Source organism: Danio rerio, chromosome 7 (assembly GCF_049306965.1).
Source record: "Danio rerio strain Tuebingen ecotype United States chromosome 7, GRCz12tu, whole genome shotgun sequence".
NCBI classification, from domain to species: domain Eukaryota; kingdom Metazoa; phylum Chordata; class Actinopteri; order Cypriniformes; family Danionidae; genus Danio; species Danio rerio.
The window spans coordinates 79,452,978-79,480,853 of record NC_133182.1 but is presented as its reverse complement, the minus strand read 5'-3'; the positions used below and the strand labels follow the sequence as shown (position 1 = coordinate 79,480,853).

At 41.4% G+C, this 27,876-nt stretch overlaps 1 protein-coding gene across 4 annotated transcripts; it reads right to left on the bottom strand.

Moving 5' to 3' along the window:
* Positions 1 to 1,373: 1,373 nt before the first annotated feature.
* Positions 1,374 to 27,876, bottom strand: znf219 (zinc finger protein 219). 4 transcript variants are annotated; one of them, XR_012382266.1, is made up of 6 exons: positions 27,734 to 27,808; positions 10,114 to 10,204; positions 8,012 to 10,037; positions 7,669 to 7,812; positions 3,961 to 6,833; positions 1,374 to 2,859 (listed from the first exon to the last, which is right to left on the bottom strand). XR_012382266.1 is itself a non-coding variant. In NM_001290417.1 (5 exon segments), coding segments are annotated over 3 exon segments (3,288 nt in total). In that variant the 5' UTR covers positions 10,035 to 10,037; positions 10,114 to 10,204; positions 27,734 to 27,876; the 3' UTR covers positions 5,117 to 5,712.

The following is a 27,876-nucleotide window of genomic DNA, read 5'->3' as shown; positions in this document are numbered from 1 at the left end:
GTTGATAGTGAGTTATGGAGACATTGATGGCTTTGGTGAGATCGACGAGTAAACATAAGGTAAGTAGTGTATGGAAATATATTTTATATTGAATTGCAGATTTAAAATACATACAGTATACAATAAGGGTTCATAATTTCACAGGTTGTAAACCTTTTATTCATTAAACACCCCATATAAAACCCAAGCACTGAATAAGAGTACTAATGTACTCACGCAGGTGCATATACAGTACATTTGCAGATAGCAATAGGTTGTCACCATCCTTGCATAATTCTTTATATGTATACAATACTTGAAGAAATGTACATCGTAAACTTAATATACTTCTTTGCGTGATGGATATCTTATTGTTACTCCCCTTTTATGCAAACATTATGGTTTGTTCTTTTGCAATTTAAAGAAAAGTACAACGTTATTTCACTGTTCTTACGCGGTACCTTTCATGCTGAATATCTGGTTGTTACCCCCTTATTACCCGAGCATTACAGTTTGTTCCCTTATACTTACGTAAACGTTATTTATACTTACACTATAGGTACAGAAAAGTACACCGTTATTTCACTGTACTTACGCGGTCATTTTCGTGATGAACATCTGGTTGTTACCCCCTTTTTACCCAAGCATTACGGTTTGTTCCCTTATACCTACACATACGTTCATTATACTTACACAGTACGTACAGAAAAGTACACTGTAATTTCACTGTACTTACGCGGTACTTTGCGGGTTGTAAAAGAAAGCGTTACCCAAATTTATAATCAGCCAATCACATGGCAGCACCTCACTGCATTTAGGCATGTAGACATGGTCAAGACGATCTGCTGCAGTTCAAAGCGAGCATCAGAATGGGGAAGAAAGGGGATTTAAGTGACTTTGAATGTGACATGGTTGTTGGTGTCTCAGACTGGTGCTCAAATGACCTCCACGGTCACCAGATCTCAATCCAATAGAGCACCCTTGGCATGAGAGACTTTGAACGTGGCATGGTTGTTGGCGTTTCCTTCGGCTTAGTCTCAGAGGCACAGCGGAATGAACCGCCAACTAATCCAGCATATGTTATACGCAGCGGATGTCTTTCCAGCCACAACCCAGTACTGGGAAACACCCATACACACTTATTCACACACACACTCATACACTACGGCCAATGTAGTTCATCAGTTCCCCTATAGCGCATGTGTTTGGACTTGTGCGGGAAACCGGAGCACCCTGAGGAAACCCACGCCAACACGGAGAGAACATGCAAACTCCACACAGAAACAACATCTGACCCAGCTGGGACTCGAACCAGCGACCTTCTTACTGTGAGGCCACAGTGCTAACCATTGAGCCATATTTAATGCACACAAAAAAAATACAGGACGCACAAATGTTTTTTGTGTATTTTATTTTATTGATTCTTCTCTACTGTTTTTTTTTTTTTCTCAATCCACAATTTCATATTAGTCACTACTATGTTAGATCAGCGTCTTCTGCCACCAACAGCAGTCGGCTATACTGAACAGATCAAACCCAAACCGTCTCTCCAGCTCTCCCCGTTCGCCAGATAATAGTGATCAATTCACACTCTTCTGGCGGTGGAACAGCAATGAGGAGGGGGGGAAAAAAGTGCACGTCAAACTGTTTGAGCAGCACGTCACTGTTTGGGAATACTTTATGCTTATTTCACAGTGTCAGTATATCTTCACAAAATATTAATAGATTTTTAAGACATCGATGCACACACACACACACACACACACATACACACATACAAAACAAACACACAAAACAAAACTATTGCCCTGATCCCTGTACACAGTTAGGCCATCCTAAAAGAGCCATGTATCATCACCACGAATGCAGATGTCTGGCTCCAAGGGGAGCGATGGAGAACAGGTGTCGAGGTTTGATCTCTCGTTAAAAACACAACATCTCTATTTCTATCTGTACAACATTCAAAAGACACATTTTGCTCATGTTTTTTTTTTTTCGTTTGTTTGTTTGCTTAGTTTTTCTTCCATAAAACAAAAAAGAACAATGATAATAATAATAATTATGAGCAGAAGAGCTTGATTTCATCTCATCGGCATCAACGTAACATCATAGAAATTAAAGTAACTTCTAAAAAACAAAAGGCCTCGGAGCTAGATAGCACGCAAGCTTTCATCGGTGCATACGCTAAACGGTGAGGAGATGCCACAGCACGTATGAATGAAAGAATGACGCTCGTTTGTTTTCCGACATGGACACACGACCACCCCCACATCTGACGTCTCAAGAAAACAGAGGATCAGATACGGAGAGCACAGTTTACCGAAGAATACAAAGTGAAACAGTAGGGGCTAAGTGCTTTTGGTGAGCGTACAAAATACTTGAGGAAGTGCTCAGGACAGAAGGCACAGTGGCTTGACTGTTATCTCGAAGGAAAAACCACATCGGGGGCTACCGAACGAACGCATACGATAATCGACACACAAAACAAGGACACGATAACGCACGTATTAAGGCCAGCCTCTGTCAATCAGGGGACAAAAGTAGCGCCCACTCGGCGTGCCGAACGATGAGATGGAGATGAGTGCTGGACGAGGAAAGTAGATCATCGTTCGTGTGATGTGCTAATTCCACATCAGAAATGCGACACAATTACATGAAATCAAATTTGGCAAGCAGATCAGTCAGACTGACGGTGCTGATGCTGGGACATGTCTTGGACACGGTCTCGGCGTCAGCTTATAAATACACTAGCAATCGCTGAAGTTTCAAGATCATCAGGCAAGTTTTAACATTGATTGTGTGTCTGAATGATTGATTTTTTTGATTGATTAATTGATTGATAAATATATAAACACATCATCTAAGGCAGGGATGTCCAAACTCTGTCCTGGAGGGCCAGTGTCCTGGAGAGTTTAGCTCCAGCCCTGATCAAATACATTTGAACCAGCTAATCAAGCTTGTACTAGATTAGGGATCACCAAACATGTTCCTGGAGGTCCGGTGTCCTGCAGATTTTAGCTCCGACCCTAATCAAACACACCTGAACAAGCCAATCAAGGTCTTAGTAAGTATACTTAAAACACCCAGGCAGGTGTGTTGAGGCAATCCTGCAGGGCACCGGACCTCCAGGGACGAGATTGGTGACTCCTGTACTAGATATACTAGAACAGGGGTGCCCGTACTCAGTCCTGGAGGACCTGATGTCCTGCATGTTTTAGTTCCAACCCCAATTTAATACACCTGAACCAACTAATCAAGCTCTTTCTAGGTATACTAGACTTTCAGCAATAAAGGTACCTGAGTTGTCACTGGGGTGGTACCTTTAAAAAGGTACAGATTTGTACCTAAAAGGTCCATATTGATACCTCAAGGACGCATATTGGTACTTAAAAAGTACAAAAGTGTTCCTCTTAAAATTTGTAGGTACTAATATATACTTCCGAGGTACCAATATGGATTCTTCAAGTACAAATGTGTACCTTTGAAAAGGTACCACCCAGGGCCGGAGCAACATGAACTGCCGCTCTAGGCAAAGGACGATCACGCCGCCCTCAACCCGAAAGTGAAAACGCAAATGACCGGTTAACAAATTGAAGACTGGTTAGCAAACTGAAGTGTATGGGGTGCCGGGTCGCGGACATAACTGAGGGCGCGGGTGTTGAAGGAGGTGCGGAAGCCGCCCTCTCTATTCTGCTGCCCTAGGCGCGGATATAACTGAGGTGGCGGGGGGCGAGGGAGGTGTCGCAGACACAACTGAGGGCGCGGGTGTTGAGGGAGGTGTCGCGGACGCCGCCCTCTCTATTCTGCCACCCTAGGCGGTCGCCTAGGTCGCCTCTATGGATGCACCGGCCCTGGTACTACCCCAGTGACAGCTTATATACCTTTATTTCTGAGAGCGTAGAAACCTCCAGGCAGGTGTGTTGAAGAAAGTTGGAGCTAAACCATGCAGGACACCGGCCCTCTAGGACAGAGTCTGGACACCTCTGTTCTAGAAACGTCCTGGCAGATGTGTTGAAACAAGTTGGAGATAAACTCTTTAGTACACCGGCCCTCCAGGACCAAGTTCGGACACCCTTATACAAGAAACTTCCAGGCAGGTGTGTTGAAGGAAGTTGGAACTAAACCATGCAGGACACCGGCCCTCCAGGACCGAGTTTGGACACCCTTGATCTAGAGGAATGTGAATTGTATCTGCAGCATTATGAAGAAATGGATTGGGAAGAAAGACCAAAAGTTTAGTGCGCATGTAAAGGCAAATCAAAAGTAGGGTTTAAGGGGGAAAAGAAATTTGCACAGTGCTCTAAAGACATTCTGAAGCAGTCTTCTTTCATAATTATTATAATACTTATTACTTTTCTCCATATCCGTTTCCATTAACACTTCTTAAAAGGAAAACAACGTTTTTTTTATTCCTCTTTTTGATCTCTTATCTTTACAAAAGCTACATATGTTCTACTGGGATGTCTGAATTTGTTAGTGTGTGTGTGTGTGTGTGTGTGTGTGTGTGTGTGTGTGTGTGTGTGTGTGTGTGTGTGTTTTCCTTTTTGATATAAAAGAAGTCTACTCACATTTAAAAAAGAAACGGCGAACTGAATGTTTTAGTAGTAGAGACCCACTGTCCACCAGATGGTAATATTACAGGGATATGATGGATATATTGCAGAGTCTAGATTGTGGTTTCAAACCCTGAAATTTGAACTCTTTTTCATAGGAACGGTGGTCTGGATTCCACCAGGGAAAACCCGGCGGCATCTGAAATGTAAACACTTCCATAGGGCCCCAATCAAACGGCCAGCTGTTCCCACATGTAGTGCTCTAGGTTCATTCACTGTTTCATTCACAGCAGATATATTCACACAAACTGCCACCATATTGTCACAGAACTCTACGCTCTAGCACAACTACGCATATATACTGTATATATTCACCGTTAACTATATTACTGTGTTGTTGAATCTGCTAAAAACCTTTTACATCGACAGGCACTGAGAGAAATAGCATATAGACGAGGCAGCAACTCTGTTTCATATAATATCTGAAGAAAACCCGTCGGAGAAGACTGGCAGTGTGGGTATCTGGTAATATAATCTGTACTCTGCCCGGTTCTGTTAAGAGGTGATTCGCGAGTACCATTGAGTTATCACAGCATTCAGTTCAGAGTCTGGCAGGTGCATGGTAAGAAGTGTGCTCACTCCTTTGGTTTACTGAAGACGTGCTGTCAGGTCAAGTTTACATGGAAGTAGGATGTCCGTTCGATATGCGCTTAGCGTCTCTCTCAGCATTAATACTGTATATCATAGTGATTAAGAACAGTGTCTCTTTTTTGCTTTTCCGGCTCCCCAGATTGACATTCCAGGTCCTGGTTGAGATGAGAGCAAGATTCACAGCGAGGAAATTGTACTTGAAATACAACTTGGCAATTGTGTTCACTGACGAGAAGACAGGAACTAGAGAACAGTGTTCAAAAAGGCCCCGAGACAGACAGGCTTAGACTAGCATACAATACTGGATATCGCTGTGTGATTGAGTTCCTGTGTGTGTGTGTGTGTGTGTAGAGGTAAACGATCGCTAACCAATGGGGTCTAGGAGGGTATGTGAAGGGATTGAACACTGATCTGCTAACTGATTACATGCTGTACAGTATGTTAGCATAGCGACTGGTCTGCCCTTGGTTCGAGGGATGCAACCTCCGCTCCCTCAACCTCCAACCTCATCCAGGGCTCTCTTTAGATGCTATTCCCCCAAGACACCTTCCTCCTCCTTAGGCAAGTCATCATCCGGGAGGTCTGATGAAACCGACTGAGCCCTTCTGCTCTGATTTTGGGGGACGTTCGCAAAGCTGCCATTCGCTTCTAGGTCATTCTCCTCCTCATCAATCTCCTCGTCTTCCTCATCCACATGTTCGCTCATTTGAGGTTTCTTTTTTCTGCTTCTGAAACTTCCCATAGCTCCAGACGCCAGCTCCAAGTTGTCCTCTGTTTCCCTGTTCTCCGGACTGACTCCATTCTCGGCTCTTGCCGAGACCCAATCTTCAGGAGATGCTACTCCATCCTCTACACCGAGGAACTTCCACAAAGCCAGGGGATCCCGATCTGGCCTGGCCAACTTTTGAGAATGATTGTTGGAACTGATAGGTGCACCCCTCTTGCGCCGAGACTTGCTGGTGTGATTAACTTGCAGGTGCATGGCCATCAGTTCAACAGAAGAGGTTCGGAAGGGACAGAACACGCATTGATTGAGGATGTCATTCCCCCCTTTAGAGCCACTTGAAGGTCCACTTCCAGACTGGCTCACTCCTCCTTCATCTTGTAAAGGGCGACGGGAAAGGTCCAGAGGTTCAAAGCCTCCTTCCTGGGATGTCATCTTGTCCTGAAAGCCATTCGCTGACACCATACGGCTCGTAATTTGAGGTTTTCGTCTAGATACTTTGGGCACTTTAGGAAGTGTTACCTCCCCAATCCAGCTTTGCTCTAAACCACTAGGTAACAGTGCACCCATCATGCCTGACAGACCCCGATACTGACTTTCAAGGTCTCCCTCTCGATGATGTGCAGATGCAGAAGAGCCCTCCTTCTTCTCTGACAGGCCTATAGTCCAAGACTGTGTGTGCCTTGAGGAAGGAGCCTCTCCAGGAACCCTCCCGAAAGAAGACTGCTGGGACATGGAAGGGAGACGGCGTTTTTTGGCACCTTCACGAGGAGACCCGGTCAGAGACGGTAGGCTAGGCGATGGAGAGTTTGGGGAGGTTGCCATAGCATTCCTTTGCTCACGATGATGACGTTGAAGGTGGTACTTGAGAGAGCCAGACTGGGTGCCAGCATAATCACAGTGGGGGCATTTGTATGGCCTCTCGCCTAAAACAAGGAATAAAACACTTTTGTTAATTAGGTAAAAAAAACGTACATTTTGTAGTTCAGCAACAGAAGTTTGGCTAAGAATAACACTGCTTAATAAAAGAGTAAGCCATGATTAGATACAAATGTATGTCTGTGATACAAGTGTACATGCAATTGCACACAGTAACAGATAGATGGCAGTGCTTGTCATCATATGTCAGATCAGGTACAGTCCCCAGTGCATTACTGTAAAATTAGGACATTCCATCTCTCATCAACCATAAGAACACTCCATTCCCTTTTTTTGGAGAAGACATTTTGTGGAAAACCTAATAGCCAGAAGATGGTTTCAATCAAACTAAATCAAGAAAAGTGATCACATAGGAGTTAAAAAAATCGAATGAATATGAATAACACATATGAATGACAAAATAATAACCACAAACACAATCATTACTAACCATTAAAATGGTTTACCCCAATAACGGTTAATAAAAGACATCCATGTAAAATCAAACAATACAAATGTTACATATTTTACACTAAACAAGGCATTTAATGCTTCCAGGTTAGAGCTTGGTGCCTATTTTGCTACAAATATCATCCACAAAACATACCAAATTAAAAAGTAATATTAATTATGATTATGTCGCTTTTGATTATTACTGTTACACAGTAAGGTCTGTAAATACTATATATAAATAATGTTAATTTCATATTGTTGTTTAATGTTTAAAGTTGTCTTTTTAAAGTAATTCTGACAGCTTCGTCCATGAAAACCAATTAAATACCGCCTGAGGTGTGCATGCCACTGGGCTGTGGATCAAAGATCTGGTATAAACGTAAGCCTCACCTGTGTGTACTCGAAGGTGCACTTTAAGGTGATGGGAAGACCGGAAGGCTTTTCCACAGTAGGGGCAATCTTTCATCCCTGTTCCACGAACACGCTCTCTTGGAGATGAAGAGGAAGGGGATGATCCCCTCAGACCGTTCTGACCTTGAAGTAAGATAATGCATAATGAAGAAAAGCAAAAGCACTGAAAAAAATAAACTGTTTCTGAAAACAATAGCGGTGAAATTGGTAAAAAATATATATATAAATATCGTGCATTGTGAGAGCTCATAGAAGATAGTAGCAAATAAGAAATACTGTCCTGATAATGTCATCTGTTTTTGATTATTAAGTTGATCCTTACCAGAAAGATGTGATATGACAGAATGGAAGCTCCCGGATGCCCCGACTCCTGATGGGAGCTGCTTTCCCTCCTGCCTGCTCTCATTTTCACCAGTTCTCTGTCCTGCTCCGCCTGTTGCCTGAGTTCCACTGACTCTGTTTATGATGTCCTCTTCCCTGGACATGCCCCCTCTGGCACTTTGACCTTTCTGTGTTTTCTGGACATGGACATGGGCATGAGCAACCACCTGCTGGAGGCTTCTGAACAGCTTGCCGCAATCTGGACACTCCCAAGGTGCACTGGATCCATCCAGTTCCTCTCTGGAACCCAGTCCACCGAGATAGGCCCTCATGTTCTTGGCTTCCCCAGCAACTGTTGCTCGTGATGAAGGATGCTGATGGAGTGAATGGGATCGCTGCTGCTGTTGTTGCTGTTGGTTGTGCTGCGCTGCCACCAGACTGCGGGCAACCAGCTGCCACATGGCTGCCTGGTCTGCTCCGTCTGCTGAGTCACCTCCCCGTCCTCCTCCGTTACCCATTTCTGCAACCTGTGCCACTGCCTGAAGGCGCTCCATGCAACTTCCGTTGCTGCTATCTTTAGGTAAGCCCAGATAGCCCAATATAGAGGATTTGCTTGAGCCCGCACTAGCATCTGACCTCTCTGTGCGACTTCCCGAACCACCACCACCTGCCATGCTGCGAGCCAGGAGCAAGTTAGAGTAAAGAGCCCCAAGCACTTGTGAGCTTGCAGGACCTTTGGATTGATCAGCTCCAGGTGGACCCAGATTTCCCAATCCAGCCTTGAGGCCCAGCTTGTTGAGATGCACCTTCATATGGTTTTTGAGGAACCATGGTTCCTTGAAGCCACGGCCACACACCTGGCACTTGTGATCCAATGAGTCCTTGTGCTTCCTCATGTGCCCTTTTAAAAACCAGGACTGTGTAAAACGCTGCCCGCATGTCTCGCATCGGAAAGCTGGAATTACAGACATTTGTGGGACGGGAGTTTCTGGTGGTGCTTTTATAGCGCCAGAGGGGAAAACTGCTTCAGCAGGAGGATCCTCAGGTGGGTGGCTCTCCTGCAGATGGGCAGCCAGTCTTTCCTCCTGACTGGCAGAGAAGGGACACATGGTACATTTATAAGGGTTGTGGAGAATCCGAACATGACGAGCCAACTCTGAAGCGGTACGGAACTTTCCCTTGCAAGCGTGACACCGAAAGGCAGGAGCAGCAGGGGAGGGGGTGTTGTCTTCCAACTGCGCATGGCCAAGTGGAGAGAAGGAGGTTGAGATTGGTGCTTCCTCAGTTAAAGGTGGAGTCAGGGCTGTGGTTCCTTCAAAGAGGAACTGAGGGCTGCTAGCAGTTTGAAGAGGTTCCTCTGGGACCATGTCTTCATTCATACTCTTCTGAAATGACCCAGATAATGGATTCTGGATCATGCTGTTGCTCTCATGGTTTTGCTGGAGTTTGGAGTGTGTGGTTCGGTAGGGAGCTGAAGCCCGTCGCTCTCTGTCCAAACTGTGCGCTCGAGCGTGAAGAGAAAGAATACTTTGAAAGCGGAATCTCTTTCCACACACATGACAAGGGAACCTTAGGCCAGGCCCAGAGCTAGTTCCTCCGGTCACAGCTATGCTCTCATTGTTGAAAAGCTGAAGATCCAGCTCATCATTGCAGGTGGTACTTTGACCAGAAGAGATCGCCTTCTCAAGAGCTCCAAAACTAGGGAAAGGTGCCAGTGGTGTGGCTGGAGGGCTGCTCTCTGATGAGGGACTGCCAAGTTCCAGTTCTCCCGGAAACAGTGCCACCGCTGGGGTGGGTGATGGGGGTGTCGACAATTCCTCATCCTCCTCCTCCTCATCTTGGAGGCTGGCTTCAGGAAGGGGGCAGGGTGAGACTGGGGCATAGAGTTCAGTTTGAGGGCTGGAAGGGGTAGATTGAGGACTCTGGGGAAGGAATTGGGGACTGTGGTCCAGGGATGGCATGGAGGGAGGAGACAGTGGGGGCTCACAGGAAAGAGCCAGCATACATTCTGGTGGGGAATCCATACTCTAAGAGAGAAAGGACAGAACTATTAGACTGCTAGCTAGCTAGATAAATAGACAGAAAGATGGACGGATCTCTCACCGCTGATGTGTCTATGCCATGCTTCACTTCCTTGAATTAAAGAGGGTGTGTTCTTATGATGGCAATCTGCCTGACCACCTCCAACAGTCCCCTGTCAAGCACACAACAGAATCAAATATTAGTGTACACATGCTTGTTCCTGTGTACGGGTCTAAGGGCAGAGCAGGACATGGACTGTCCCAAACAGGATGGGCGCGAGATGTTTGGACTTCCCCACACACCCTTCCTGCACAGTGTACAGTAGCCGCTTAAATCAGCACAAAAATATATACGCACATACCTTGAAATACAGACAGAGATGCAAGCCCTACACTCCCTAGGCTACTCGTACAGGCACACAATGCACCGACAGAAGTGAACAACCACATAAAGAAGCACATGCATAAGTCTGAGGCGGACAGGCCCAGACACAGCTTAGAAAAAAAACAGCCACCTGCCTCTTTCATAAATAAGAGAAAATGAATTTCATTGATGATTACAGCAAGGCAGTCTGCTAAACATCTGTGAGGGCGTCTGTATGCCTGGATATGTGTCACTATGCTCGCTCGTGTGGGTGAGGTTGCTTTTTTTCAGGATTTACCTCAGTGAACAGACTGAACTGTACGTCTGTGTCTGAGTTAGGATTTATGCACACAATCAAGTGTCTGTGCGTGCGTGTTAGCATGCGGGTGTGTGTTAGCATGTGTATCTGTGACACAAGACTTGGATGAAATGGTGGCTAACAGAGCCAGTTGACATTTTAGCTCAGCCGTGACTCACACGGATATCACACTATATCAATCACGCTGCCCCCCCCTCTGCTCGTCTTTTCTTTCTTTCTTTCTTTCTTTCTATCTTTCTTTCTTTCCTTCTTTCTTTCTTTCTTTCTCCCACCATTATTGTTCTTCGTTTCCTTCCATCTTTTCACGTCCATGGATTGTGATTCCACCCCCTGCAATTTTTTTCTCTCCTCTTTTCACCCTCATTCCCTCCTCCCTCTGTTCTTCACTGATTTTCTTTCATTCTATCATTCCCTCTCTCTCTCTCTCTTGCTCTCTGCAGCGATGCCAATTGGCACGGTGCCAGGGAATGCTGATATCAGCTGGTAGATTGGGGCCTGCCAACATGGCGAAGAGAAAAGAAAGAGAGAGGAGAGACAGACAGGCGAGAAAGAAAAGAATGGGGGGGGGTGTTAGAGAGGGGGGGAAAACAAATGAAAAACACAAATACGCTCTGAATAAGCATATTTGATGAGTAAATCTGTCGAGAGAGGGGACAGAGTGTTCTGCTTCGCATTGGAGGATCTGTTTGGTCTGCTGGCATTATTATCATATGAATATCGTCATGGCAATGCACTGTTCCGCCTTGACAGACACGTTCGTGTCTGACCAACCCTTTCACGCCAATAAAGCTTCTCCAAATTTGGATAGATGGAGAGAGTGATAAGGTGCTAGACGGGGGGGGGAGGGGAAAGATGAAGGCAGGAGAGCGATAAAGCAGCATGCGCAAATAATGCATTCACACACACACACACACGCATACACACACTCAATATGGCACCTAGTCACTAGATGATTCATGCATGCTAAACACCTTTGTCTGAATGGCCACATGCTACACTCCCAGTACGAGCGCACACAAATGCACGTGGACACACATTCTGTTTTCGGGAAATGCACATATTCTGACGTACAGAAGGCGTATGGTGTAATGGAATGAACACTAGACAAACAACAACAGCACAGAGAAGACAAAGGGGATGGATTGAACGAAGTGCATGTGATTATTTGATCAACATGAACACTGGAAGTCACCGATAAACATGAAATGGCAAGACTTCCACTGAAATCAGCTGATTCTTCCGTCATCTAAGTATCGCTGATTGGTTTTATTAAACATTTGCTAGTGAAGGGCCGACCTTTTATCATATCCAACAGATTATGCTACCAACATTGTATTTGAATGGTTCTGAGGTTGGGGTTAGGGTGATTTCACAGTGTTATATCACACTACTCCACATTAAAATTGACACTGGTAGCTAAATCTTCAATTGACTGGTACAGTGCGATACGGTACGGGTTGGTACAGGTCACCTTTATCAGGCTTGCGTTACCACTGCCTAAATGGCACCCTTTTGGTAGCGTAGTGCAGGGGTGGACTGGCCATAGGGAGCACCAGGACATTTTCTGGTGGCCTGACGGTCTATCTGCACCCCCCACCCCTTCATAAACATCGCATTCACCCTTATATTAAATAAATACACAAATATGAACACATACAAACCCTAGAAAGAATCCTTTGCTCCTCGCGTTTGTCTGTTTCTGAAAGGATCGGATGTCAGAAGCACTATCATCAGCTCAAGATGTTCGTTATTTCAAATACAGAAGCGCGGCGAGCGAGAAAGCGAAACCGCTCACACTTTTAGCAGATTCTGTTCATCATGGCAGTTCATCAAGACAACGACAAGGTTTGTTCGAGCTCGGGTCAGCCATGGATTGTTATTATATGCATGTAGTATTACGGTGTAATGTCTCAGCAGTGTATTTAAAATGGTATTTCTTTGTTTTCATTTTTCTGCTTTTGTATGCACGAGTGACGCTTCTCTGTAAAACAATAGCCTTCAGCTGCGCGTCTAGCTCTGCCTTTTGGTAACCTTTTGCCGTGCAAGCAGGGCCGAATCAACCAATGGGCATTCTGGGCCCTTAGGGCCTCTGCGGGGAGGGAGGGGGGCGATTTTGGAGTGTCTATTTAGGCTAAGTGCAAATAGCGCATCTCATTGGAATAAGCTATTTGAGTGACTACCGCTCATTACTGTTTGATTGACAGAGACAACATAACTAAAAAGCGCGATTGACAGCAGCGTGAGCGGGGCATTTTGACACGATCGATCATCAACCGGTTCGAATGCAGCGTCTGATGAACGAGTTCTTCTTATTTTCTCCACTACTTATCAGACTGAAAATCTGTTTATTTTTAATAGAAAGGGAATATTTTTGTTTCAAAATGTAAATAGTGAGAATGTGATATAAAGTCTCAAGTGGCTCGAGGGTATTTAATAAAGTTTAGCCTATTTCATAGACGTATTAACAGCATCTAAATAGTTATTTCAAATATTCTATAAACAATTATTTTCCAACTGGTGTTAAATCTTAGCAACATTCACATGATTTACAACGAATACTAAAATAAATAAAAATAAAAAAAATAAAAAAATAAATATATATATATATATATATATATATATATATATATATATATATATATATATATTAGTACTGTTTCAGTGAACTTAAACTTGAACGCATAATTAATTTTCACTAATTTTATTAGTAATTTTTTTTTAATCAAAGTGTCTCAAATGCTTAAAAAATGAGTGAAATCTGTGAGGACTATATATACATGTACTATATGTCATTTATTTTTAAAATGTGGGCAACACAATATAGATTTATTTCATTAAAAAATTTTATTATTATTTTTTTTAAATTCAACTATAGGGGAGCGACCGGGTAGGGGGTAGTGATGGGAAGTTTTTTACTGACTCGTAGATGAACGAATCTTTATTTGAGTCATTTCGTTCATTTGGTTCAATTCGCTAAAATATTATTAAAATGTTACGAATTGCTTCCAAACACATCTACAACTAGCCCAAAAGGTTGATCACATGACAAACAGGTCACAAATAGAATACTATAAGGAGAACATAATGATTCAGTGTTGACCTGCTCTTTTGTCTATGAAGGTTTTGTTGTCTCTTTGCTCAGTTCACCTCTTCATGTCTTCAAATGTCAGGGGTTCGTTCACGTTACACTGACAGTCACATATAATCTTAACCAATGCACACAGTCTGAGCTGATCTTCTAGTTCTTAAGTCATTCGTTCATCACATGACAGAATGACGCAAACTCGAGGACTCGAGAGATGAACGGATCAAATCTCTTTCCGGCTCTAAACGCATATGATTGGCCTGTGAGGAACGAATGACTTAAACCCGATAGAGGACTCGAGAGATGAACGGATACATTTTTTTCCGGCTCTAAACGCATATGATTGGCTTCTGCCTTTCCGCGATGAACGACTCAAAAGACTTGAAATGAACGATACCATCTGCACAAATGTGCGCACGCGCGGATGAACGAATCACTCCCTGAGAGGACTCATAGTTCCAGAGTCATATTGAAGATTCGTTCAAAATGAATCGTTCATGAACGACCCATCACTAGTTGGGGCCCAACATGACAATGTGCCCAGGGGCCTCTGAATTCTTCATCCGGGCCTGCATGCTGGTTACCCTTTGCAAAGGGTGCCCAAAAAGTGGAACGGTTCTGTACCTTCTGACAGTGGAAACGACCATAAAAGCAACCGAACCATACTGAACCACTCAGAGGAGACGGGCCTCCGGGACAATCTGACAAGGTGGGACAAATGGTCAGAACATCGGTATTAAAAGTAACTGTCACGCTTAAAATGCGGTTGCATTTCCACGAACAACAACATGTTCATCCCTTTCATAAAAGCTGAACAAGCACTTGAGTCCTCTTTGATTTGTTTCTGACTGCGGTGGGTTTTCTGTAGCCTTGAGCACCTGAAATAACGTCTCCTGCCTCCGGACACTCCGGCCTCCGACAGTGTAGCCATGTAATGCATCTGAAGGCTAAACAGGGATCATTCATACGCACTGAAAGACTCTAGACTCGTAGCCTTGAGAATGTAACATGAATGGCTTTATCGCTGCCGGTTCTTTGATATGTGGAGCGAGCGACATCTTTAAAACTGAGACTGCTCAGTATGTGATGCCTGTGTGTGTGTGTGTGTGTGTGTGTGTGTGTGTGCAAGCTCCGAGGCTTGAACTGCTCTTTACTTTTCTAGCATCTCTGAGTGGGATTTCTAAGGTCAGTGTGTGTACGATTCTGGATTGTTGCAGTCACACAACAAATCCCTACAGACAAAATTCATTTCCTGTTTCTAACCTCGGCCCGAACTTCATCTCGGTCAGCACCCCGGCCCCCACACACTGCTGCTTTTCTTCCTGTGACTTTGGCATGCGCAAACTTCTACTTTTTCATGATGAGCGAGCTTCGTTAAGTCATCCTCAACCTTCACCTGTTCTAGACAATATATGCTGCGTAATCTCCGAGAGACTTGCGGAGAGCTTGTGGGTTCAGGTTCAAAGATGCTGAAGAGAAGGATAAGAAAGTTCAAAACATCCCAATCCTGCCCGCTATCCCTTATAAAAGAGCATGAAACAAAGATATCAGCCTTGAAATGACTCTCAAGTGCATCTGTGGGGGGGGTGAATCAACTAATCACTCCTTACAGTCAAATCTTTACAAAACCCTGCAGTTCAAGTTCACCTTCAAGTGCAGGTTTACAATACCAAGTGCTCGAGCTGGAGTCTTTGAAATAGTTTTATGTGAGATTAAAGTTATTAACCCTGCTATGAACATAACATCCATCTCATATGATCCGATAAGAAGCGGCCATTGAATGCGGGTGGTCCCAAAAACATCCCTCATCAAAAAGTACTGTAGTCACTTACAGTAAACACTGTAATGCTTATGAATTATGCTACAGTTTGATCTGTTGTGGTGATTTTATTGTCGCTATGGCAACATGACATCTATAATAATCGATCTGTTGTGGGAATTCTACAGTTGCTATGGTAACACAGCAGCTATAGTAATTGATCTGTTGTGGTGATTCTATTGTCGCTATGGTAACACAACAGCTATAGTAATTGATCTGTTGTGGTGATTCTATTGTCGCTATGGTAACACAGCAGCTATAGTAATTGATCTGTTGTGGTGATTCTATTGTCGCTATGGTAACACAGCAGCTATAGTAACTGATCTGTTGTGGTGATTCTATTGTCGCTATGGTAACACAGCAGCTATAGTAATTGATCTGTTGTGGTGATTCTATTGTCGCTATGGTAACACAGCAGCTATAGTAATTGATCTGTTGTGGTGATTCTATTGTCGCTATGGTAACACAACAGCTATAGTAATTGATCTGTTGTGGTGATTCTATTGTCGCTATGGTAACACAGCAGCTATAGTAACTGATCTGTTGTGGTGATTCTATTGTCGCTATGGTAACACAGCAGCTATAGTAATTGATCTGTTGTGGTGATTCTATTGTCGCTATGGTAACACAGCAGCTATAGTAATTGATCTGTTGTGGTGATTCTATTGTCGCTATGGTAACACAATATCTATACTGTAATAAAAATGAAAAAATAACACAAGATGTGTTACAGTTTACCAGTTCACTATAGTTATTACTACATAATGCTGGAAGATTTACTGACAGTGTTGTAAATACTGTAATATATACACAGTGTAATACACAATGCTATAGTTTGGTTCATAAACTCTATAGTATTTACTGTGAATTACTATAGTATTGTTTCATGTGGGATGCAAAGGTTGCTGGATATGCACATGATATTGTGTTGTAGAGTATTGTAAACCGTGCACCTGGACAACAGCAGTAATTAAACATGAAGACTACATTTACACTACTCTAGGATCTATGTTGTGATATGTATGCCAGTCAGAGCAGTGTAAAGCAACACAACACACAGCTCCTGAACTACACCGTTGTAGTTATGGTTGTCAGGTACTCACTCAAGCAAAATGCCACTGTCATGGAAAAAATGGGCAAAATGCATTCAAAATAATGTAGTGGTAAACTGTTACCCTTTAGATACAGATCACCCAAAACTGACAATTCTGTCATTATTTACGCAGACTTAACTTCTTCTGTTAAACACAATATATATTTTGATGGAGTTTTTTCTGGCATGGATGTCAAAGTTTACTGGTTTTCAGCCTTCTTTTGGTTTTCAACAGAATAAAGAAACTCAAAACAGTACGAAACAACTTGAGAAAGTGCAAATAGTGAGTGCATTTTCATTTTTGGGTGATCTGTCCTCTTAAAAAGCATCATAACCACAGCGTTGACATTTGATCCATAGGTTATCATTAAAACAGCGGTGTCAGTGACGTCAATTCAAAGGCGCACTTTGCAGTTTTCACCACTAGAGGGCTCGTATTCACAACAAACAAAGGCATATTTTCATGACTGTGCTATTGTGATGTTAATTTTCAGCTTAGTCCCTTTATTAATCGGGGGTCGCCACAGTGGAATGAACTGCCAACTTATCCAGCACGTTTTACGTAGCGGATGCCCTTCCAGCTGCAACCCAGTACTAGGAAACACCCATACACACTCCTGCACACGCATACACTACGGCCAATCTAGTTCATCAATTCCACTATAGTGCATGTGTTTGGACTGTGGGGAAACTGGAGCACCCGGAGGAAACCCACACAGAAATGCCAACTGACCCAGCCAGGGCTCAAACCAGCGACCTTCTTGCTGTGAAGCGGATGTGATACCTACTGCGCCACCGTGCCGCCCTTATTGTGATATTGTTACTGCTTTTAGAAATTGTTGGTTGGGTTTAGGGAAGCAGGTGGGCAGGTCAGTTGGTAAAACTGGTTGGGTTTAGGGAAGGGGGAGGGTGGGTCAGTCGATTGGCCGGTCGCCCAGTCAATCATTCAGTCAGTCAGACAGACGGTCGTTGTACAGCAGTCTCCAGAGGGTTTACATGAGAACAGCGCTGGCATGAACGCCACTCTCGAGAGACATTTGAGATACGAAAAGCACACAGCAGCTTCTCGCGGATTCTTAAAAACTGCAAAAATACACACCTCCCGGGACGTATTTCGCGGTCTCCAGAAATGTTCACGGGACTACGTTTTCAGAATGAGCCTGGGTTGTTTTGACTTGAGTTCAAATCCCGTTCATGACAGGTCAATTATAATTATGTCTTTACATTAATTTTGGTTATATACTGTTCTCCTACACAAATATTAAAATCAATAATGTTCACAACGACACTGACACCAAGAAATAAGAATATTTATTTGGTGTGGGCATGATTTGTTGCTGTGAAAAAGTGACGAATCTGCCAATCTGCAAACGTCCCATCAATATACTGGGGTGTTAGGACTAGAGGTGTGAACCTATACTGGTCTCACGGTTCGGTTACGATTATCATGCCATCCATTTGGTTCAATTCGATATCTCGGTGCATCACAGTGCATTGACGATGCTTTCCATACACAGTGTTATATTTTGGGGGGAGGCTATAACAAGCTGTCTGTATAAACACACACACAGCACCACACTGTCTCTCATTCACACACATACACAAACATAGACACACACACACACACACACACACACCAACACACACACACACACACACACACACCAMCACACACACACACACACACACACACACACACACACACACACACCAACACACACACACACACACACACACACACACACACACACCAACACACACACACACACACACACACACACACACTTAAGCCCTTGCAATATGCGTTTAGCTGGGAGAGCTCGCCCTGAGCAGAGCAAAAAAAAAAAAAAAAAAGAACAAACTGTAACAGGAGCCAATTCAATCATATGCTAATGTCAAACAGCAGTCATAATATTATTTATCAATATGTGGACCTTTCGAGATTCTAAATGCAAATAAGGAAATTAAAAATGTAAATAAGTGAATGGGTAGGGCAATTGCTATCGTTTGCATCCCTCAAAATGGTTTATAAATAAATAAGCTGTATAAAAGTATAAATAAAAACATAAATAAAATTGCCTAAGAAAATACACGTGCGACTATTCAGATCATTAAACCGTTTTGCATAAATGCATGAATAATTTCATAAATAAATGCATAAAAATTTCACAAAGGCAAGCAATGCAATGAATATTGATTTGAACGTTTAGAAATTAAACTAAAGAGACAGCTGTTGTTTCACTTTATTGGTGCGTCCTAATATGAAATTTAATTTGCAAAATTTGGAGAATTTGATGTTTCCCCATTCAAGGAAGCACATTTCCGACGGTCCCTTACTGAGAGCTCCGCACTCGGCTAAACGCATATTGCAAGGGCTTAAAAGGGGCAGTGTTCGTAATGTCGAGCAAAACAAAAAGAAGAAGAAAAGACAGCTGTGAAACATAACCAGCTTCGTCTTTTTGTAGGAAAAACACTTCAGATCTGTTTAGGGTCAGAGGTTTTTGAGTTATTGCTGTCTACAACTGAATGTGTCCAGAATATCGAAAACAAAACTAACTTAACCGCGCTGGTTTCTGGCGCCCCCCTGGATATACAGTGCCCTTAGCATTTCCCTATACTGCCTATGCCATGAGTGTCGTAAATACCCGCGCTAACCTCCCTCGCGACAGAGCGCATAGGAGATAAATGACGTCAGTACATAATAACCGCTTATGATAATTACTGAACCGATACCGAATTGTCCGCGTCTGCATCGCCGTGCACCAAAAAAAAAACTATTTATTTCGACACCTCTAGTTAGGACCCACACAGACTGCAAGTTAAGCGCCCCCTGCTGGTCTCAATAACACATTTCTTATGTAATATTTCAAAATGAGCAAACTGATGATCTTAAAGAGGAGTAATGTTCAGCCAGCATGGGTTTGCTTCTGTTTCAGCATGAACTGAACATCGGATCTCCACCAGTGAATTAAGCTCCAGGGTTTTCTCAGTGTGCAACAAGTGCACTGAAAGTCCAGAGAAGATCTCAAACACAGCTCATTTACAGTCCAGCACCACTAAATATGAACTCAGCGTATTGATGCTTAATCTGTTTACAGTGTGGTATGTAGACTATGCTCCATCACGCCACTTAAAGAGACAGCTCACTCAAAACCCAAACTTCTGTCATCATTTACTCGTCTTCAAGTGTTTCATTCTTCAGTTAAACACAAAAGACGACACAGGTGACCATGATATACAATCATACACCATATTAAAGTCTAAAATATTGATTTTGTCTACTATAGATATGAATGGTTAGTGGTTTCCAATAGAGTTCAACAGAATAAAGAAACTTGTTTTGGACTAAATGTGAGTCACTTTTGGAGTGAGCTGTCGCTTTAAATGATGCTTCATGTGGTGGTGGACTGCACATAAACAAGCATTGTTCAATAAATTCAATTAAACATCCACATTTGACTATAATGAGCAGATTTTAATGAATGCATGTTCACTCTTTTATAAAGCATGTTCATAGTTTGCTCAGCTGCTTCCTTTAAAAAACCCATATAGAAATCTGATATATGACAATAATATTTGCATATATGCACATTACATGTGACCCTGGATCAGGAGTCACCAATCTAAGTCCTGGAGGGCCGGTGTCCTGCAGATTTTATCCCCAACCCTAATCAAACACACCTGAAGAAGCTAATCAAGCTCTCACAAGGTGTACTTGAAACACCCAGGCAGGTGTGTTGAGGCAAGTTGGAGCTAAACTCTGCAGAGCACCGGCCCTCCAGGAACAGGATTGGTGATCATTGCTCTGGATCATAAAACATAGGTGTCAATTTGATCACATCACCTAAAAATCTGAATAAATAAGCTTTCATTGATGTATACTTTGGCTAAGATACAACTATAGAGGAAATCTGAGCGTTAAAAACCCTCAATACTAAAAAAACCTCCTTCATAGTGGCTAAATAAAGTGCAAAGCAATGTGCATTACTAATCAATCATTGAGCTGTGATGTATTCACAGTATTAGATTTACTAAAAATATCTATGAACATGATCTTTACTTAACATTCTAATGATTTTTGGCATGCAAGAATATCGATAATGTTTACCCATACGATGTATTTTTAGCTGTCGCTGAAAGTGTATCTGTGAAACACAAGATGGCCTTTGTGGTTGAAGTCAAATATGACATACAAGCTTATGTTTGGGTATCACTGATGTAAAATATATGTCATATATGCAATATATATATATATTTATATATATATTTATATATATACATACACACACACATACACACATATATATATATATATATATAATGCAAAAATGGCTTGCTATCAGAATTACAAACATGCACACGTGTTGGAATATATGAGCTGTATATACAGTGTTGGGCATAAATATGCACACCCCTTTTTGAAAATGAATATCTCTGTCCATTACTCAGTGAATATAGACAATATTTGTTGGTGCATATAAACTAAATAGCTTTAATAAACAGGTATATCCAGCTAAACAAGGAGTTTGGTCACTAAACACCTTTAGAAATAGAGAGATTATGCAAAACAACAAGTAAAATGGACTTTTTTCTTGCTTATTAAAATGTTATTTTAATGTGAGCGTAGCAATTTTAGGACTTTGATCTTTTTTAGTTCATTAATTTATCTTTAGTGCTAATTCATCTAATGTATATGCATGCATATATCATTTCTAAAGCTTCCTATAGATGTCGGAGAGAGATCTGAACTCGTTCATGCTGAGCACTATAGAAGTTCATATATTTCAAGATGTCTTTTAAACATGCTGTTGCTTCCACAGAACTGTATTAATAAGCATATCAAGTCTCAAATCTTCAAATGTATATGCATACAAGTTTATATATCTACAACTTTTCAAGCCCCTTGTTGCTTCCACAGAACTGTCAGAGCCCACACCATACTATACTCTGTCATACTGAGTCTATTTCATTGGTTCAGGTTATATCACATATAATATATATTTTCAGATATCCATAGCTTATATACATACATATATATATATATATATATATATATATATATATATATATATATATATATATATATAGTTGAATTCATAATTATTAGCCCCCTTTGAATCTTGTCTTTTTTAAATATTTCCCAAATGATGTTGAACAGATTCAGGAAATGTTCACAGTGTGCCTGATAATATTTTTTCTTCTGGAGAAAGTCTTATTTGTTTTATTTCGGCTTGAATAAAAGCAGTTATGAATTTTTTAAACACCATTTTAAGGTCAATATTATTAGCCCCTTTAAGCTATATTTTTTCTCGATTGTCTCCAGAACAAACCACTGTTATACAATGACTTGCCTAATTACCCTAACCTGCCTAGTTACCCTAAATAACCTAGTGAAGCCTTTAAATGTCACTTTAATAATAATAGTCTAATATTATTTACTGTCATCATGGCAAAGAGAAAATAAATCAGTTATTAGAGATGAGTTATTAACACTATTATGATTAGAAATGTGCTGAAGAAATCTGCTCTCCTTTAAACAGAAATTAGGGAAAAATAAACAGGGGCTAATAATTCTGACTTCAACTGTATGTATATATATATATATATATATATATATATATATATATATATATATATATATATATATATATATAAAATTGCCTTTATGCATACTAAGCATATTAAGTGTCTGATTCTACATGTTAAAATACATATACATACACTCCAACTTTTAAAACCCGTTGTTGCTTCCACAGGACTGTCATGGCCATATTCTGTCATACTGAGTCTACTATAATCTATATGTTTCACCATATTACTGATATAACATATAAGTTCATATATTTCCAGATTTCCACGTAAGAAACTTCTAAACATGTTATTGGGCTGTCTGCATGGGCTGTCTGCATGCATACTCAGTACATTAGTCTCTCATTCTACATGTTCAAATACATGTGCATATCATATTAGTTCATATATCTCCAACTGTTAAACCCGTCATTGCTTGCACAGAACTGTCATAGCATATTTGGACTCTCATTCTATATGTTCAAATATATTATTCATGATGTGTAATATTAGTTCATATACAGTTGAAGTCAGAATTATTCACCCCCTTTTGATTTTTTTTCTTTTTTAAATATTTCCCAAATGATGTTTAACAGAGCAAGGAAATGTTCACAGTATGTCTGATAATATTTTTTCTTCTGAAACAAGTCTTATTTGTTTTATTTCGGCTAGAAAAAAAGCAGTTTTAAATTTTTTAAACACCATTTTTGGGACAATATTATTAGCCCCTTTAAGCTAATTTTAATTTGGTAGTCTACAGAACAAAACCATTATTATACAATAACTTGCCTAATTACCCAAACCTGCCTAGTTAACCTAATTAACCTAGTGAAGCCTTTAAATGTCACTTTAAGCTGTATAGAAGTGTATAGAAGAATACCAAGTAAAATATTATTTACTGTCAACATGACAAAGATAAAATAAATCAGTTATTAGAGATGAGTTTTTAAAACTATCATACTTAGAGATGTGCTGAAACAATCTTCCCTCCATTAAACAGAAATTGGGGGAAAAAATAAACAGGGGCGCTAATAATTCTGACTTCAACTGTGTTTCCAGATTTCCATATGGGACACTTTTAACCCTGCAGTTGCTTCCACAGAGCTGTCTGTATGCATACCGAGTCTATTTTGACTCATTCACATATATACAGGGCCGCCTGGTGAAAGGGCTGCTTCTTTTTACTTCGCCTCATTTCGTATTTATTTTTGAGGTTTGAACGCTGCATTTTAAGCTCTTTTCTGTTTAGATAGCTTGCCGGATGGTCATCATACGCACACTTTTTGATGCACCAAAACATTTCCTTAAGTTATGCATGTTATATATGCAACCCTTAGGAACTACCATGGGAAAGCATTGGATTCTGTATCACTGCTATGCAGATGATACACAGCTTTATATACCTATTCACAGGGGCGGGCTGGGACAAAAATCCGCCCTGATTACCACACCAATCATTACCACACCGACACAGACATGCACATTCACTACTTATGCTGGTGTACAGATGGTGAAATAACACAAGCACTACCATATGTACTAGACATTTAAACAGTTAACGTATGTGACTGACAACCCGTTTATCACAGCAGAATGAATCGCCAACTTATCCAGCATAGGTTTTATGCAGCGTATGCTCTCTCAGCTGCAACCCATAACTGGGAAACACCCATACACACTCTTTCACACTCATACACAACAGCCAGTTTAGTTGATCAATCCCCCTATAGTGCATGTGTTTGGACTGAAACCGGAGCACCAGAGGAAACCCACACCAACACCAGGAGAACATGCAAACTCCACACAGAAACGCCAACTGAGCCAACCAGCGACCTTCTTACTGTTAGGCGACATCGCTACGCATTGCGCTAACATGTTGCTCCCTTTTTGAGAATATTTCAGTAAACTGTGTGCATTTGGAGTTTAAAGGTGTTGTTTTGCTCGTCAGCGTCGCCTTTTTACAGTCCATCTCTGACGATTAGCTTGTGTTACACTTACTGTTTGCTTGACATTCTTGCCAGATTTTGATAACATCAGTGCAAACTCTGATTGGGTCGGCCCATCTCGAAACCAGCCGCTGATTGGGCCAAACGCTTAACATTTATTATTATCATTATTACTATTATCATCATCACCATAATGTTCACATCGCGCAAGAGATGAAAGCTGCCTGCATGAAAAACAATGCATATATTAAAAATACAACTCCCGGCCCACATTTGTAAAATGGTCCAGCCCGTCTGGCATTTGCCACATGACCAATCCGCACACAAAAACGATAGCTAAAGAGATTAGAAGATTGTCTTCTCGAAATCAAACTCTGGCTCAGCGATAATGCTGTTGAATGAAGATAAACCCGAGTCAGACTTTATGGTCCTCCACAGCATTCTAGCAAACCTCCTACTGATCTCACCATATGAGTTACACTGAAAATAAACAGGGGGGCTAATAATTCTGTAGAAGTCTTCTTTCACTACTGCATTGCTTTTAAACAGAGCAAACATTTTACAGGGAACTTTTTTCCAAATCCTGGACCTTATTTCTGTAATAAAAATGAGCAATAAAATGGTGTGAAGCACCAGAAGCAGAACATAATACATTTATTTGAATATTTTTTGGTTATTGTTGATTTCCAGGAATTTTTAAATGTTTTTTTTTCCAAAGAGGCGTAAAAAATTCTGAAGAGTTAATTATTTTCGTTTTATTATTATTATTATTATTATTGTTTTAATTATCATTTTTTTTATTGAAATGGCCAAATTGTGAATTTTTTTTTTTTTTTTTTGTCTATTAAATGACAGTAGGCTACAGTTTTTGTTTTTTTTACTTTAAAACTTTAACAGATTGTTTTTTTCCCCTAATGATATATGATGTAATAAATTTGTATTGTTAAAATTAGTCCTGTTTAAATTTTTCTTATCGCATATTTTTAGGAAATATTTTTAGTACTTGAAAAAGTGTGGTTATGATGACATCTGACCAGCTAATCCAGCAAAGAAATGTCACCAAAATGCAGTATTTAAATCTCACAGTTAAACAGAGACTGAGGCGTATAACTGGAGGAAAAAAAACCCTTTCACCAGCCTGGCCAGTATATATATATATATATATATATATATATATATATATATATATATATATATATATATATATATATATATATATATATATATATATATATATATATATATATATATATATTTCGGCAAGAATAAAAGCAGTTATTCATTTTTTAAACACCATTTTTGGGACAATATTATTAGCCCCTTTAAGCTATTTTTTTTTTCGATAATCTACAGAACAAACCATCATCATACAATGACTTGCCTAATTACCCTAACCTGCCTAATTAACCTAATTAACCTAGTGAAGCCTTTAAATGTCACTTTAAGCTGTATAGAAGTGTCTTGAAGAATATCTAGTCTAATATTATTTACTGTCATCATGACAAAGATAAAATAAATCGGTTATTAGAAATAAGTTTTTAAAACTATTATGCTTAAAAATGTGCTGAAACAATCTGCCCTCCATTACACAGAAATTGGTGAAGAAAAAAATAAACAGGGGCGATAATAATTCAGGGGGGCTAATAATTCTGACTTCAACTGTATATATATATATATATATAGTTAAATAGAAACTGAGGCGTATAACTGGTGGAAAAAAACACCCCTTTTTTCACCAGGATATATATATATATATATAGCTATAACAGGCTATACGTTCATATATTTCCAGATTTCCACAAGGGAAAACTTTTAAACCTGTTGTTTCTTGCACAGATCTCTCCACATACACACTGAGCACTGAGTCTATTCAGTGTCTTCTTCAACAGGACAGCTTGAGGAACTCCTACAAGTCTGCATTCGAGCCAGTCATTTAACAGTATTTAAAAGTGTCTGCAAAATCCGAAGCAGAGGAGCAGACTGTAAAAGTTGTTTACAGGGCCTGTGTGTGTGTGTGTGTGTGTGTGTCAGTTCAGGAGGGCTGGTCTCATTCCGTCACCCCGCACAGATTATTATTATTATTACAGCAACAACAGCCTTTATCCGCCGGAGCCCACATCTGAGCCGTGCAGCGGTACATAACGCCGAAGCGCGCCGCCTTCGCGATGCATTTCGCGGTGGCTGAAGTTTAAGAGTGTTTGAGGATGACCCGTCCGTCCGCGGAGAGGAATTTCCTCGCGTGATGTGCGTCAGTAACGCGCAACCATTTTCAGTCGCCTTCCTTCTCTCTCGCGGCCATCTCAATTAAAAAGCCACATTAATGAAATAAATAAATGCTCACAAACAAATGCGCGCGCGACACCTCCTCCGAATCGCGCACGAGCATTGAAACCGCGACTAATTCCTGACAGAGGCGCGCAAACGCAGCTTTTTAGCACGGGATGTTGCGCGCTCCATTTTCTTGCCGATTTTCTTTCAACAAAAGATAAAGGGAGGGGAAAAGGACAAGCGATCAGGGTGCAGCTGAAAAGTGCCATCATGGGGCTCCGACTCGATTGTGCCAATCCCAGCACATACACGAATTAATTACTAAATAAAAGCACCGGCGGGGGAAACTTCAGGGTTTTAGGATGTTATTAACATTAGCATCTGCTGCAGGTTCGTGCGCGGTGGAGTTTAAGCAGAGATGAGGAGCGCGCATCTGCGAGGTGACGTTAGGACATGCAGAGCTCCAGCACAATCACCGAGTAAACACTAAAGCTCTCCATCAAAGCTGCACGCTGATCATTCATGTAAAACACACACTCCCTGCGCTGCGAGTTCAGTCTGGGCAATGCATCGCATTTTATTCGACACTATAAACTGAGCTTCCCATAAAGTGTAAAACTTCTGCAGATGAGAAATGAGCACTTGCCTTTTTTTTACCAACTTCAAAAAGTTCAACATTTACAAGCATCCAGTCTCCACTTCAGTGCACTTCCCCACTCGTGAGGCTGTGGAAATATTCAAGGGCCCTAAAAATGAAAGTTGCGTTTTCATGCTTGAGTCTCGCATCTCTTTCAGGACACACACACACACACATAGACACACACTCGCGCGCGCGCTCACGCACACACACACACACACCGGCAACATACACGGCACGAGACAAAAGTGAGGAAGTGTGTATGTGCCAGAACACGTATGATGTGCATAACGCACACACACACACGGATCATCAATATGTGTGAATACGCGTGTGTGGCAAACGCGAGGTGCAAACGCGACGGATATTCCCTATCAATGGCTTTCCATTCCCCGGATCAGCTCCCCCCCAAAAAAAGTCGTCGTCGGATATTTGTTGTTTGTGAAAAACGCCAACAATCGCTCTCAACGCGTCCGAAACTGCGCCCGCGCGCGCGCACACACCGTCAGTAAATCAGCGAAAACGGTCAAAAAGAGCAGATTAGGGCAATTATTCGCGAGGAATCGGATATTTTATGATGAAAGTAAGGCTGAATGTACTTACGGGAGAGGCGGCGAGGAGATTAATGACAACACACGTCATGATTACGTTTCACTTGAATTAAATACATTACGAGTTAGGGAAAAAAATGGAAATCGGGGGTAGTTGTATACAAGCATACGCCGATGCCCCCCTCCCTTCTGCCC